This window comes from Hyla sarda, chromosome 6 (assembly GCF_029499605.1).
Source record: "Hyla sarda isolate aHylSar1 chromosome 6, aHylSar1.hap1, whole genome shotgun sequence".
NCBI classification, from domain to species: Eukaryota; Metazoa; Chordata; class Amphibia; order Anura; family Hylidae; genus Hyla; species Hyla sarda.
In genome coordinates this window covers 7,838,225-7,851,909 of record NC_079194.1, presented here as the reverse complement: position 1 = coordinate 7,851,909, position 13,685 = coordinate 7,838,225, and the positions used below count along the sequence as shown (strand labels likewise).

Below are 13,685 nucleotides of genomic sequence, written 5' to 3'. Positions count from 1 at the left end.
GATAGCAGCAGTATACAGAAAGAGCTGGAGGGGAGGTGTATAACTACTATATATCCTAATCCCATAGAGATAGCAGCAGCAGTATACAGATAGAGCTGGAGGGGAAGTATATAACTACAATATATCCTGCTCCCGTAGAGATAGCAGCAGTATACAGATAGAGCTGGAGGGGAAGTATATAACTACAATATATCCTGATCCCATAGAGATAGCAGGAGTATACAGATAGAGCTGGAGGGGAAGTATATAACTACTATATATCCTGCTCCCGTAGAGATAGCAGCAGCAGTATAAAGATAGAGCTGGAGGGGAAGGTGTATAACTAATATATATCCGGATCCCATAGAGATAGCAGCAGTATACAGAAAGAGCTGGAGGGGAGGTGTATAACTACTATATATTAATCCCATAGAGATTGCAGCAGCAGTATACAGATAGAGCTGGAGGGGATGTGTATAACTACTATATATCCTGCTCCCGTAGAGATAGCAGCTGGAAGATAAGGAATCTGCGAGCTGTCAGCAGAGATCTGATAGGTGATGATTTCATCCTCCAGTTCACTGGATATCAGCTGACCCAGGACTGACCATTTCCTCTGACACATTGAGCACTATGAATTTTTTGTGGGTCAGATTTGTGATCACATGACCCATTTACAGCAATGAAACAATCCGTGCTAAAATAAAACAGATGGCGCCGTAGGACAAGTGATGGCGAGTTGTGCCTGAGATGGGAAAAACAGAAAAAAGGAACTTTTAAGAAGCAATCCAAGTTAGTTTTCTTTGCCGTATTACATCTGACACACGTGGATATGTTTAGAAATGTCTTTCTAACCCCTGAATAGCTGAGGTAGTGATTTAGGGGGTGCCCGGGGGGGGCGGACACGTTCCCTGTCACATGCACAAATACTATTAAAGGGGTATTCCGGATAGGGGATAAGATGTATGATCGCAGGGGTCCCGTCGGTGGGGACCCCCGTGATCTCAGAGACGGGGATGTGACATCACGACCACGCCCCCTATTACCGTCACGCCACGCCCCCTCCATTCATGTCTATGGGAGGGGGCGTGACGTCCGTCACGCCCCCTCCCATAGACATGAATGGAGGGGGCATGGCGTGATAGCACTAGGGGGCGTGACCATGACATCACGTCCCCGTCCCGGGGGCTGCAGCGAGATCACGGGGGTCTAAGATGTATAAAGCCGGAATACCCCTTTAATGGTTGATGCACATGCAGAAGAATATTGTGTAGAAGTATCCACAGGCACGGTGACCCTCACCACCTCTTACGTTTTTTGTTTTCTATAAAAGTTAATAAAGTTTTTTTTGTTTGGTTTCATTGTAGTGGCAGCTCCGGAGAGGAAGTCATATTAACCGACCGACACATCACAATGTCAGAAGTCGAGAATCCAGAACGTGCGACAGAAGGCAGCGGTAATGAAGACGGTGAATGTGAACAGGTCTTTGTGTCCTCGGTGATCGCAGAGCAGAGCCCGAAGGACATGGACGGTGGAGACGTTACTCAGGAGGAGACCCCAGAAATGGCGCAGATAGACCGCTATATGGACGACGCAACAGAGAAAATGACTCGTTGTAGTTTAAATGACAATGGAAGGTCATGTGACCTACTAAGCAATCCGGATACAGACGCCAAGGTTGGGTCAGAGGCGGCTGAGTCTCCAGAATCGCCGGAGGTGGTTACTGAAGTGACCCGCAGAGCAGTGAGCAAAAGTGGCGCCGAACGTCTACGAAAACTACTCTGCAAATCCAAGAGTTATGAGGGGACACGCCGGGCGGATGTTTCTCCCGTAGTAGTGAAGAAGAGCGTGCTGGACGTCCTCACACAGACCCTGACTGAGTGGAGGACCGAGAACACCCTGAAATATCTCTTCGGTACGCATTATATAGTGCAGCGCGAGGTGTCGGACGCGGGCGCCGACCAGGGACAGGATCTGGACGAGGACGATTTAGACGACGTCGAGGATCCGTCTCCTGTAAACGATGCAGATCTGAAGGAGTCTTTGCCTTACGAAAGCAACAACAGCGTCTCAAAGCCTCTTCCCGATTATGCAAAACTTAGAGAAGAGACGAAAATGCAGGAAATTCGGGTCCGGGAATTCTTTGGAGGACATTACGTTCTGCCTAAAGAGGCGGAGTCGGATAAACCCAAGGAGAAAAAGGTCAGTGCCGAAACACAACCGGAGTCATTTTTTTAAACGCAACCAAAATTTTTTTTAAGACCGAGCATTGATACTAATACTTTTTTTTCCTAATCCCATAATGATAGCAGCAGCAGTATACAGATAGAGCTGGAGGGAAGGTGTATAACTACTATATATTCTGATCCCATAGCTATAGCAGCAGTATACATATAGAGCTAGAGAGGAGGTGTGTAACTACTATATATCCTGATCCCATAGATACAGCGGCAGTATACAGATAGAGCTGGAGGGGAGTTGTATAGCTACTATATATACTGATCCCATAGAGATAGCAGCTGTATATAGTTAGAGCTGGAGGGGAGATGTATAACTACAATATATTCTGATCCCATAGAGATAGCAGCAGTATACAGATAGAGCTGGAGGAGAGGTGTATAGCTATTATATATCCTGATCCCATAGAGATAGCAGCAGCAGTATACAGATAGAGCTGGAGGGGAGGTGTATAGCTATTATATATCCTGATCCCATAGAGATAGCAGCAGCAGTATACAGATAGAGCTGGAGGGGAGGTGTAGAACTACTATATATCCTGATCCCATAGAGATAGCAGCAGTATACAGATAGAGCTGGAGGGGAGGTGTATAGCTATTATATATCCTGATCCCATAGAGATAACAGCAGCAGTATACAGGTAGAGCTGGAGGGGAGATGTATAGCTATTATATATCCTGATCCCATAGAGATAGCAGCAGCAGTATACAGATAGAGCTGGAGGGGAGGTGTAGAACTACTATATATCCTGATCCCATAGAGATAGCAGCAGTATACAGATAGAGCTGGAGGGGAGGTGTATAGCTATTATATATCCTGATCCCATAGAGATAACAGCAGCAGTATACAGGTAGAGCTGGAGGGGAGATGTATAGCTATTATACATCCTGATCCCATAGAGATAGCATGAGCAGTAATGAAACAGTTATGAAAAGCACATGGGTGCAGCTGTGCTGGAATAAAACAGACAGCGCTGTAGGTCTAGTGTTGGAGTGCTTCTTTACCTTGTAAATACAGAATTTTTAAAAATACCAATGACCGCCATCCTGTATACCAGGGTATAGTCTTTCCCAATGTGCACAGTAATGTAGGGGCAGAGTCCTGATGGGACCCAGGTCGGGGGTTTAGTAGTTTATGCTTTGGTTTGAGGATCGGAGTAATACATGGAGAGAGATCTGAACGTTGTTCTTACCACTATGGGGGAGATCTATTTTTTTTTTTTTTAATACTCGCCCATAGCAACCAATCAGATCGCTCCTTTCATTTTTTAAATCACTTCTATGTGCAACAGGTTAATGTTTCCTCTCTATCTCCCCCCTATGTCAGTATATATTTAAGAATCCTTGATGGATACAGATTGACCCATTAAAGGGGCACTCCGGTGAAAAACTATTTTTTTTCTTAAATCAACTGGTGCCAGAAAGTTAAACAGATTTGTAAATTACTTCTATTAAAAAAATCTTAATCCTTCCTGTACTTTTCAGCTGCTGAATACTACAGTGGATATTATTTTCCGTTTGAAACACAGAGCTCTCTGCTGACTTCATGAGCACAGTGCTCTCTGCTGACATCTCTGTCCATTTTAGGAACTGTCCAGAGTAAAAGGAAATCCCCATAGCAAACATATACTGCTCTGGACAGTTCCTAAAATGGACAGAGATGTCAGCAGAGAGCACTGTGGTCATGATGTCAGCAGAGAGCTCTGTGTTTCAAACGGAAAATAATATCCACTGTAGTATTCAGCAGCTGAAAAGTACAGGAAGGATTAAGATTTTTTTAATAGAAGTAATTTACAAATCTGTTTAACTTTCTGGCACCAGTTGATTTAAGAAAAAAAAAAGTTTTTCACCGGAGTACCCCTTTAAGAATCGTGGATGGATAAAGATTGACCCTTTAAATCTTCAACCTACAGACCTCCAGATGCTGCAAAACTACAACTCCCAACATGCCCGGACAGCCAAAGGCTGTCCGGGCATGCTGGGAGTTGTAGTTTTGCAACATCTGGAGGTCCGCAGGTTGAAGACCACTGCTTTTAAATACATTATACATGTATTCTGATCCTACGATCAGGTTTCCTTCTTTCTGTCATGTTTTATTTGCTAATCTACCCAATGTGACGATGGAGAGAATCAGACGGCAGGATCCGACTACACAGAATATTGGTTGTCTGTTACCATGGAGACGCATAGCTCTGCATTGGAGCCAAATGGCAGGAAATGTTTAATTTACATCTATATTATTATTATTATTATTATTATTTTATTTATTTATTTTGTTTAGGAAATGACATCCTGGGCTCCTCCTCTTCCTCTTGTGGATTCGTGTTCCCAGCAACAAGTCCGCAGACGGATAGTGTTGGAAAAACTGAAAAAAGTGTAAGAATCACTTTATTTATTTATGTTATTTATTAATGTATGTATTTTATTTATTTAAAGAGTACTTGACATGATCTTGTTAAATGTTATAATCCTCCCAGGTCACTGCCCCCATCATAATAAACCACCCCCGGCCTTTATTTTTATTATTTTTTAGTTTTCTACCTTGATATTGCTCTGTATTTTCTGCTCAGTCAGATTCACAGACTGGGAAGGGGGCGTTCCCCAGCAGGTGTGACATCATCTGAAGCCATACAGGGGAGAACTTCCTCCCTCACTCTGCTACACACAGCCCAGAGCAGTTCAGTGTGAGATGAGCTATGAATGGCTAAGGCTGCACACACACACACCCCTCAGCACTCCAGACTGCATTTCCTGATTTTGGACTTCTGCCAGGCAAGCAGGAGTCCAACATCTGTGCATGAGATGGGGGGGGAGATGTGCTCTGGACAAGTAGGGAGACACCTAGTGGCAGCTTTTTAAAATATAAATAAAACATAAAACTTCATTTTTTTTTAAACAAAGTCTATTATAAAGATGTTTTATTTACCATAAGGAGTGCAATAGCAAAAATTAGTTTTAATGAGAGTGACCATTCAATTATTATTAGATTTTTTATTTATTTTATTAATTTATGTACCATATTTTTTCGCTGTATAAGACGCACTTTTTCTTCCCCAAAACTGGGGGGGAAAAGTTGGTGCGTCTTATACGGCGAATACCTGCGGCCATCAATGGCCGGGACCCGCGGCTAATACAGGACATCACCGATCGCGTTGATGCCCTGTATTAACCCTTCAGACGCGGCGATCAAAGCTGACCGCCGCGTCTGAAGCGAAAATAACACTAACCCGGCTGCTCAGTCGGGCTGTTCGGGACCGCCGCGGTTAAAACGCGGCGTCCCGAACAGCTTACAGGACACCGGGAGGGACCTTACCTGCCTCCTCGGTGTCTGCTCCGTGCCGGGATCCCCTGCATGGCCGGCGCTCTCCATCGTCGTCGTCCCGTCATCCAATCGGAGCGGCGTGCGTAGCGACGTGATGACGGCGACGGAGAGCGTGGATCCCGAGGAAGAAGACGTCCGCACCTTCGGGGACACCACGGGGACGCGACGTCCGCGATGGAGCGACATCCAGGGCAGCGGTGACTGGTCCGGAGTGGCGGGGGACAGGTGAGTACTACCTCCCATCCAGTGGTCTTCAACCTGCGGACCTCCAGATGTTGCAAAACTACGACTCCCAGCATGCCCGGACAGCCGTTGGCTGTCCGGGCATGCTGGGAGTTGTAGTTTTGCAACATCTGGAGGTCCGCAGGTTGAAGATCACTGTTGGGTGCATAATCTTTTTTTTTTCTAGATTTTGCACCTTTAAAATTGGGTGCGTCTTATATGCCGGTGAGTCCTATAGGGCGAAAAATACGTATGAATTTTTTTAATCATTCATTCATTCCTATTTTTTTATTCATTTATTTTATTAATGTACTTATGTATTTATTTAAATTTTATTTATTTATTGTTCCATTTATGTATTTATTCTTTGTATATTTTTTATTTTTTTTTAGAATGAATGAACAATGAATTAGCTGTGCGCCCGGGCACATATAGTAAATACGGCAGAACAATAGACTCTAAGGTGGCGTTTCCCAACCAGGGTACTTCCAGCTGTTTCAAAACTACAACTTTCTGGGCATGCTGGGAGTTGTAGTTTTCTACAGCTGGAGGCACCCTGGTTGGGAAACACTGTTTTAAGTTGCATTAGTTATGTTTTGTTACTTTGCCTATATTATTGATAATGTCTTGTAACATCCGGCCATGTAAAACATAATAGGTAATTGTAGTATTTTAAGCTTTTCTAAGTGCCCCCTTTTTATTGTCACCTTCCCCCCGCCCGGCTCAGGCAGGAAACTAACTTCTCTATTGTGAAGTGTGAAAAGTTTGCACAGTTCTTGTTATACATTCTCATCTTTTTTTGGTTTTACTTTGTTTGCAAAAACATAACAGGTTTAGTAGAGTGAGGTTGGTAAGAGCCGAGCATTCGCGGTTCTAGAGGGTCCCATATATGTGATTCCCTGTGGGTGGGGGTGATGGTGACAAACCCGAGCTGGGCTGGAAGGTGACTGCGGGCTTTGGTTATACCTCGGTTAGTAGATTTGTTATTTCTAGGGCTGGTAAAATCTTTTTCAGATAGTGGAATCGGCTCTGCAAAATTAGGATCCAGCTAAGTGGTCCTCCATCTAGGGTCCTCCATCTTGGTTATGAAAAATTAGGATCCCCCCCCCCCCCCCATCTTGGATTTAAAAAGTTCAGATCCAACAAAGTGGTAAAGTTTAGGATCCCCCATCTTTGTTATGAAAAGTTAGGGTCCAACAAAATGGTAATTTTAGGGTCCCCTATCTTGCTATGAAAATTTTTGATCCAACAAAGTGGTAAATCTAGGGACCTCCATCTTGGCTCTGGGAAGTGAGGATCCAGCAAAGGGTAAGGCTTAGGGTCCCCCCCATCCTGGCTATGAAAAATTGGGAGCCAGCAAAGTGGTAAAGCTTAGGATCCCCCATCTTGGCTATTAAAAGTTAGGGTCCAGGAAAGCGATAAATATAAGGTTCCTCATCTTTTTATGAAAATTTAGGATCCAACAAAGTGGTAAATTTAGGATCCACCATCTTGTTATTAAAAATTTACTGACTTCCGCTTCCGGCACAGGTGATGGCGGCAGCACAGTAAGGAGGCTCTTCACCCCCCCCCCCCCCTCCCCACAGCTCTCCCCACCTATTTTTCCTGCCTGTGACAGCCGAATCCAGCCCTGCTTGCCTCCCCGGCTCTGCTACAGTCCCCACCATGGACCCCTATGTACAGCGGAATGGTCCGCAGTCTCCAGCGCCGCCGCCGCAGCTCAAAGCATCGCAGCGCGGTACTGTTAAAATGGCCGCCGCACCTCCAGTCTCAGCTTCTCCTGCGGCCCCCACTGGTAATGAGGCCGCACCTCCCTCTTTTATGAGCGCTGCTACAGGCGCTGAGCTCATGGATTCCGCTTCAAGTACTCTCTTGGCCCAGCACTCTCTCCTGCAACAGGTGGGGACCCACGCTTAAAGTGCATTGTGGAGGAAGCCCTCAGATCTGCGCTCCAGAATCTGCAAGTGGAAGTTGCTGATCACTCCAGCTACATTGGTGAGGCAGAACACTGGATTTCATCTTGGAAGATGGCGATACCGCAATGCAGCGGCGCTTACAGACTGCTGAATATGATCTTTCCCGGATGAGCGAGAAACTGGAAGACCAAGAAAATAGGTTGAGGAGAATTTTTTTGCGCATAGTGGGCGTTAAGGAGTTGGTGACTTCAGTTGACCTGCAAAGTTTCTGTGAGCGCGATGTTCCCAAAGCCCTGGGTTTCTTTCCCCTGCAGGGTTGAAGGAGCGCACTGTATTGGATCAGCAGTTGCCTCTGCCCCTGGGCCTGCAGCACTGGCGAACCGGCCACACCAGGTCATCCTTCGTCTCCTGGACTTTAACAAGGTTGATATATTGAGGGCCTACAGACGCAAGTCCCAGCGCTAATTGTCCACGGTATGCGACTGTTGATATTTGAAGATTTCTCAGTGGAGGTGGCGAAACGCTGCAGAGCCTTTAGTTCTACCTCCCTTTATAAATCCAATTGTCGATTCCAACTCCAGTATCCGGCGCTCCTCAGGGTCTTCCATGCTGACGGGTCCATCTCGGTCTACCAGACTCCGGAAGCCGCTGTTGCAGCCCTGGACCGTGCTCCGGTATCTTCTTTTCCAAGGCGCTCAAGGCGAACGACAAGTAGATCCCGCTCTCCGTATGAGGACCGTCGCTCCACATCTGCCACTAGAAATGGTTATTGCGCATCGACACCCTGGATCGTCGCAGGCGACCACGCTCACCACGGAGCCAGCACGACAGCAACAGGTGCTACTCACCGGGCTGAACTTTCGTCTTTCCTGTGAACTCTGTGTCAAGATTCCAGGGCTGGATCACATTCTGATGCTGACCCTCTGTTTTTTTTTTTGTTCTTGTTTCGTCTGTATGCCCCCCTTCTTTTTCCTTGGTCAGTCTGCCCCTTTTCTCCTTCTTCTTCTTTTTTTTTTTTCTCCGTTTTTGGGATGGAGACCAGTGCCTTTCTACCCTACTGACCTGGGGGGAGTGTAGATGTGACTATGTTCCTGATGGACGATTTTTCTCCTCTATCACCCCAAAAAAGGGAGTCCCATACCCAGATTGTCAGGCCCTGTGGTTTATGAGGGTGTGTCCTGGGTCTCTGAGAACCTTAATTTTTGTTTTTTTTCTATCCCTTCTAGTTATTTTTTGCCGCCTGTAGGTGGCATTGTTATTTTATGTGTCTGTTTTCACATTCCGTGCCATTTTTGTGTCCCGTACATACTGCACTATGTCTTGCGCGATGCTCTGCTGCTGCTCCGGTGCTCTCTTACTATTTATTTAGCTGACAGGTACCTCTATTTATACCTCTATTATGGCTAACTTAATAATGTGGAATGTAAATGGTCTCCGCTCACCTCATAAACGCAGGCTCCTGATCCGCTACTTGTAAAAGTCTTGTCCTGATATAGTCTTACTGCAAGAGACCCACTTACCCGGAGAGGATTTTTTTTAGGATGCAGCAGCAGTGGGTCGGGCATGTTTATGGTTCACCAGCTATAGAGGGCAAGACAGGGGTTCTGACTTTAATACCCAAATCTTTCCCATTTACATTACTCTCTTATGTAGCAGATTTAGAGTTTAGGGCTCTCATCTTCATTTGGAACACAACGGGGAGGTTTTTAGCATTTATAACATCAATGCACTTAACGGGGAAAACTGCTAATTTTTTGGGAATCTAGCCAACCAGATTCAGTCTGACAGCTCTCCATGGAAAATCTTAGTGGGTGACTTCAACTCTGTATTAGATCCTCAGATTGACAGAGACAGAACTTCTCGGGTTACGTGGACACCTAGACCCGGGATTGTGTACTTCCCCCTCTGTTAGATCGTCTAGACTTGATTGACTCCTGGAGGGTGTCCCACCCCGACGATAGGGAATGTACTCATTTCTCCCATGCTCACCAGTCGTGGTCCCGTATCGATCTTTTTCTTGTTAGCGATTAGGCGCTCGGGTTCAGGCTGTGAGCATTGGAGATTTGGTTATATCGGATCATTCCCCAGTTACCCTTTCCCTCCAACCCACTTGTCCAAGGGGCTCTGATATCTTATGGTGCTTCCCGTCGCTCCTGATCAAGGATGAGTCGTTCATTGACCAATTACGGGGATGGTGGTTGGAATTTAATAGTGCCAACACATCGCATCGCTCAGACCCACTTCATAATTGGGAAACGGGCAAAGTGGTTATATGGGGTAAACTGATGTCCTACCTGAACTCCCTTAAATGTGTCTCTCATTCCAATTTTTTCAATGCTAGTGCTCGCTTGCATCAGACATAAACCCTCTTTCTCCAATCTCCCATTGACTCTAATAGGGAGGGATGGAAGGTGTCCAGGGCCCATTTAGAACAATGGATGGATAGGCGGGAAAGGTTATCTCGCTCATACTTTGAGGTGGACCTTTTCCGCCAGGGGAATAAAGCAGGCCGCTCGTTGGCGAATCTGGCAAAAAGTCGCCGTCGACCAGCCCATGTTACTAAACCTAGAGGTGAAGGGGGGGACACTGCATACAGACCCCCACTCCATTAACCCCTTAAGGACTCAGGGTTTTTCAGTTTTTGCATTTTTGTTTTTTCCTCCTTACCTTTTAAAAATCATAACCCTTTCAATTTTCCACCTAAAAATCCATATTATGGCTTATTTTTTGCATCACCAATTCTACTTTGCAGTGACATCAGTCATTTTACCCAAAAATCCACGGCGAAACGGGAAAAAAAATCATTGTGCGACAAAATCAAAGAAAAAACTAACATTTTGTAACTTTTGGGGGCTTCCGTTTCTACGCAGTACATATTTCGGTAAAAATGATATCATTATTCTGTAGGTCCATACGGTTAAAATGATCCCCTCCTTATATAGGTGATTTTGTCGCACTTCTGGAAAAAATCATAACTACATGCAGGAAAATTTATACGTTTAAAAATGTCATCTTCTGACCCCTATAACTTTTTTTATTTTTCCATGTACAGGACGGTATGGGGGCAAATTTTTGGCGCTGTGATCTGAAGTTATCGGTACCATTTTAGTTTTGATCGGACTATTTGATCACTTTTTAATAATTTTTTAATGGTATAAAAAGTGACCAAAAATAAGCTTTTGAATTTTGGAACTTTGGAATTTTTTTTACGTGTACGCCATTGACCGTGCGGTTTAATTAACAATATATTTTTAAAGTTCGGGTATTTACGCACGCGGCGATACCACATATGTTTTTATTTACACAGTTTAATTTTTTTTATGGGAAAAGGGGGGTGATTTAATCTTTTATTAGGGAAGGGGTTAAATGATCTTTATTAACACTTTTTATTTATTTTTTTATTTTTTTTGTAGTGTTATAGGTCCCATAGGGACCTATAACACTGCACACACTGATCTCTCATGCTGATCACTGGCGTGTATTCACACGCCTGTGATCAGTGTTATCGGCGCTTGACTGCTCCTGCCTGGTTCTCAGGCACGGAGCAGTCATTCGCCAATCGGACACCGAGGAGGCAGGTAGGGTCCCTCCCGGTGTCCTGTAAACTGTTCGGGACTCAGTGATTTCACCGCAGCGGTCCCGAACAGTCCGACTGAGCAACCAGGATAGTTTCACTTTCACTTCAGACGCGGCGGTCAGCTTTGATTTATCTGGTATTGCACTCCAGAAGCTCTTGCTGGGTAAACAGGAAGGGGGGTCTAAATTTCCCTAACCTTTGAGGCTATAACCTTGCTTGCCTTTTCAGTTTCGTTATAGATTGGGTCCACGGATCTTCCTTCCATGCTATTACCGGTGTGGAGGGAGCGCTGGCGTCCCCGTGGAATCTGTCCGCATCACTGCATACGCCATATGCGAGGTTACCACCTTCTGTGAAACACTCAGTCTTATTGAGGGACACGATTGTAGCATGGAAGGAGGCCCGCAAATTGCGCCACTTCCCGTTCACGATGTCAAAACATTTCCCCCTCCGAGGACAGCCGATATTTCCCCACGGAACTCCCTTTAAGATGCTGGAAATTTGGGAGGGTAGAAGGTTATGGACCGCTGGCGATCTTAGGGATCGCTCTTCAAAAAGTTGGCTTTCTCCCTTTGCGCTGCTAAGTACCGTATTTTTCGCCGTATAAGACGCACTTTTTCTTCCCTAAAACTGGGGGAAAAATTCGGTGCGTCTTATACGGCGAATACACACTTATCGCGGCGGTCCCTGCGACCATCAACGGCCGGGACCCGCGGCTAATACAGGACATCACCGATCGCGGTGATGCCCTGTATTAACCCTTCAGACGCGGCGATCAAAGCTGACCGCCGCGTCTGAAGGGAAAGTGACACTAACCCGGCTGTTCAGCGATTTCACCGCGGCGTCCCGAACAGCCCAACTGAATAGCCGGGTTAGTGCTTACAGGACTCCGGGAGGGACCTTACCTGCCTCCTCGGTGTCTTCTCCGTTCAGGGATCCCCTGTATGGCCGGCGCTCTCCTTCCTCGTCGTCGCGTACGTGCGTCTGCGTGCGTAACGACGTGATGGCGGCGACGGAGAGCGAGGATACCCGGCCGGCAGCAGAGACGTTCCGGAGCAACGGGGACGCGGCGACAGCGATGGAGCGACATCCAGGGCAGCGGTGACTGGTCCGGAGCGGCGGGGACACGTGAGTATTACCTCCTATGCAGTGGTCTTCAATCTGCGGACTTCCAGATGTTGCAAAACTACAACTCCCAGCATGCCCGGACAGCCAACGGCTGTCCGGGCATGCTGGGAGTTGTAGTTTTGCAACATCTGGAGGTCCACAGGTTGAAGACCACTATTGGGTTCAAAATCTTTATTTTTTTTTTGATTTTTCACCTATAAATTGGGTGCGTCTTATACGCCGGAGCGTCCTATAGGGCGAAAAATACGGTAAATCTCAACTCCCCTCTAATTACCTGCTCCCCCTCAATCCGGTCTATTCATTCTATATGGACAGATTGCGCAACCTTGATAAGGACGCCCCTATACACACTGTGGATAACCTCATAGGTTCTAACCCCTGTAGAATCACTATCTCCACTCTCTATCCAGCCCCTTAAAACTGTTCTCCTGAAAATTAATCCATATACCCATTTTTCATCTTGGGCCAGCTGGATCCCTGATGGGGACATTTCGGAGTATATTCTACAGAGCTGGCATCAGGTTCGCAAGAGTTTTATAAATGAGAAGGCGTGAAACTTATTTTAAATTGGCCCATAAAGCCCTTTATGGCTTCAACATACTCCCCACTACGGCTTTCCCTAATAGGATCACGGCCTGCCCAAAATGCTCTACTCCACTGACTGATACTTGGCATGGGGTGTGGACCTGTCCTTCTACAGTAGGTTACTGGCGCATGATTCTGGCTTACATACACGACACGTGGGGCATCACCCTTCCTTTCACACCACATTCCTTGCTTTTCCACCAGTTTCATCCCCTGGAGCAAGATTTCCCTAATCTCCCCAAGATACCCCAACTATTTCATGTAATCCTCCTGGTCGCTCTACGCTGCCCGTTCGCTTCCAGGCTATCCTCAGCCGTCCCTACCCATACTATGCTACTAGCTCAAGTCCTGCAGCCACCATCAAATGCAAGTAAGCTAAAGTCACAGCTTTATGAGTCAAGTCAGCATGGTCTGCATTCAATTGTCCAGTCCTACTACAAGTCCCAGCAAACCCTTAAGGTCTCTGCGTCACTGGTCACCTCCTTGGGCCCTGGCTGAACTGTGTAAACTTTACCATCTGTCTACCCTCAGTAAAGCTACCGCTGTCCGTAACTTAGCGTCTGAGTCTTTATTTCCCCCCGTGCCTAGCCCAGGATCCAGCGGGATACCTTCGGGTGGTTTTAGGCTAAACCATACCCTGGCATCACGAATACAAGGGGTTAATGCCATCTGCCCCTAGGGTAACAACATCTTCTCTGCACTACACACTCCGCCACCAC

General features: G+C 46.2%; 1 protein-coding gene across 1 annotated transcript in view; it reads left to right on the top strand.

Annotated features, from left to right (window-relative positions):
- RPAP2 (RNA polymerase II associated protein 2) overlaps nt 1-13,685 on the top strand; it is a 78,343-nt gene that overhangs the window by 29,692 nt on the left and 34,966 nt on the right. Inside the window, exons 8-9 of the mRNA XM_056523151.1 lie at nt 1,347-2,181; nt 4,498-4,592. Coding sequence (XP_056379126.1) covers nt 1,347-2,181; nt 4,498-4,592 — 930 coding nt within the window. The remainder of the gene's footprint in view (nt 1-1,346; nt 2,182-4,497; nt 4,593-13,685) is intronic.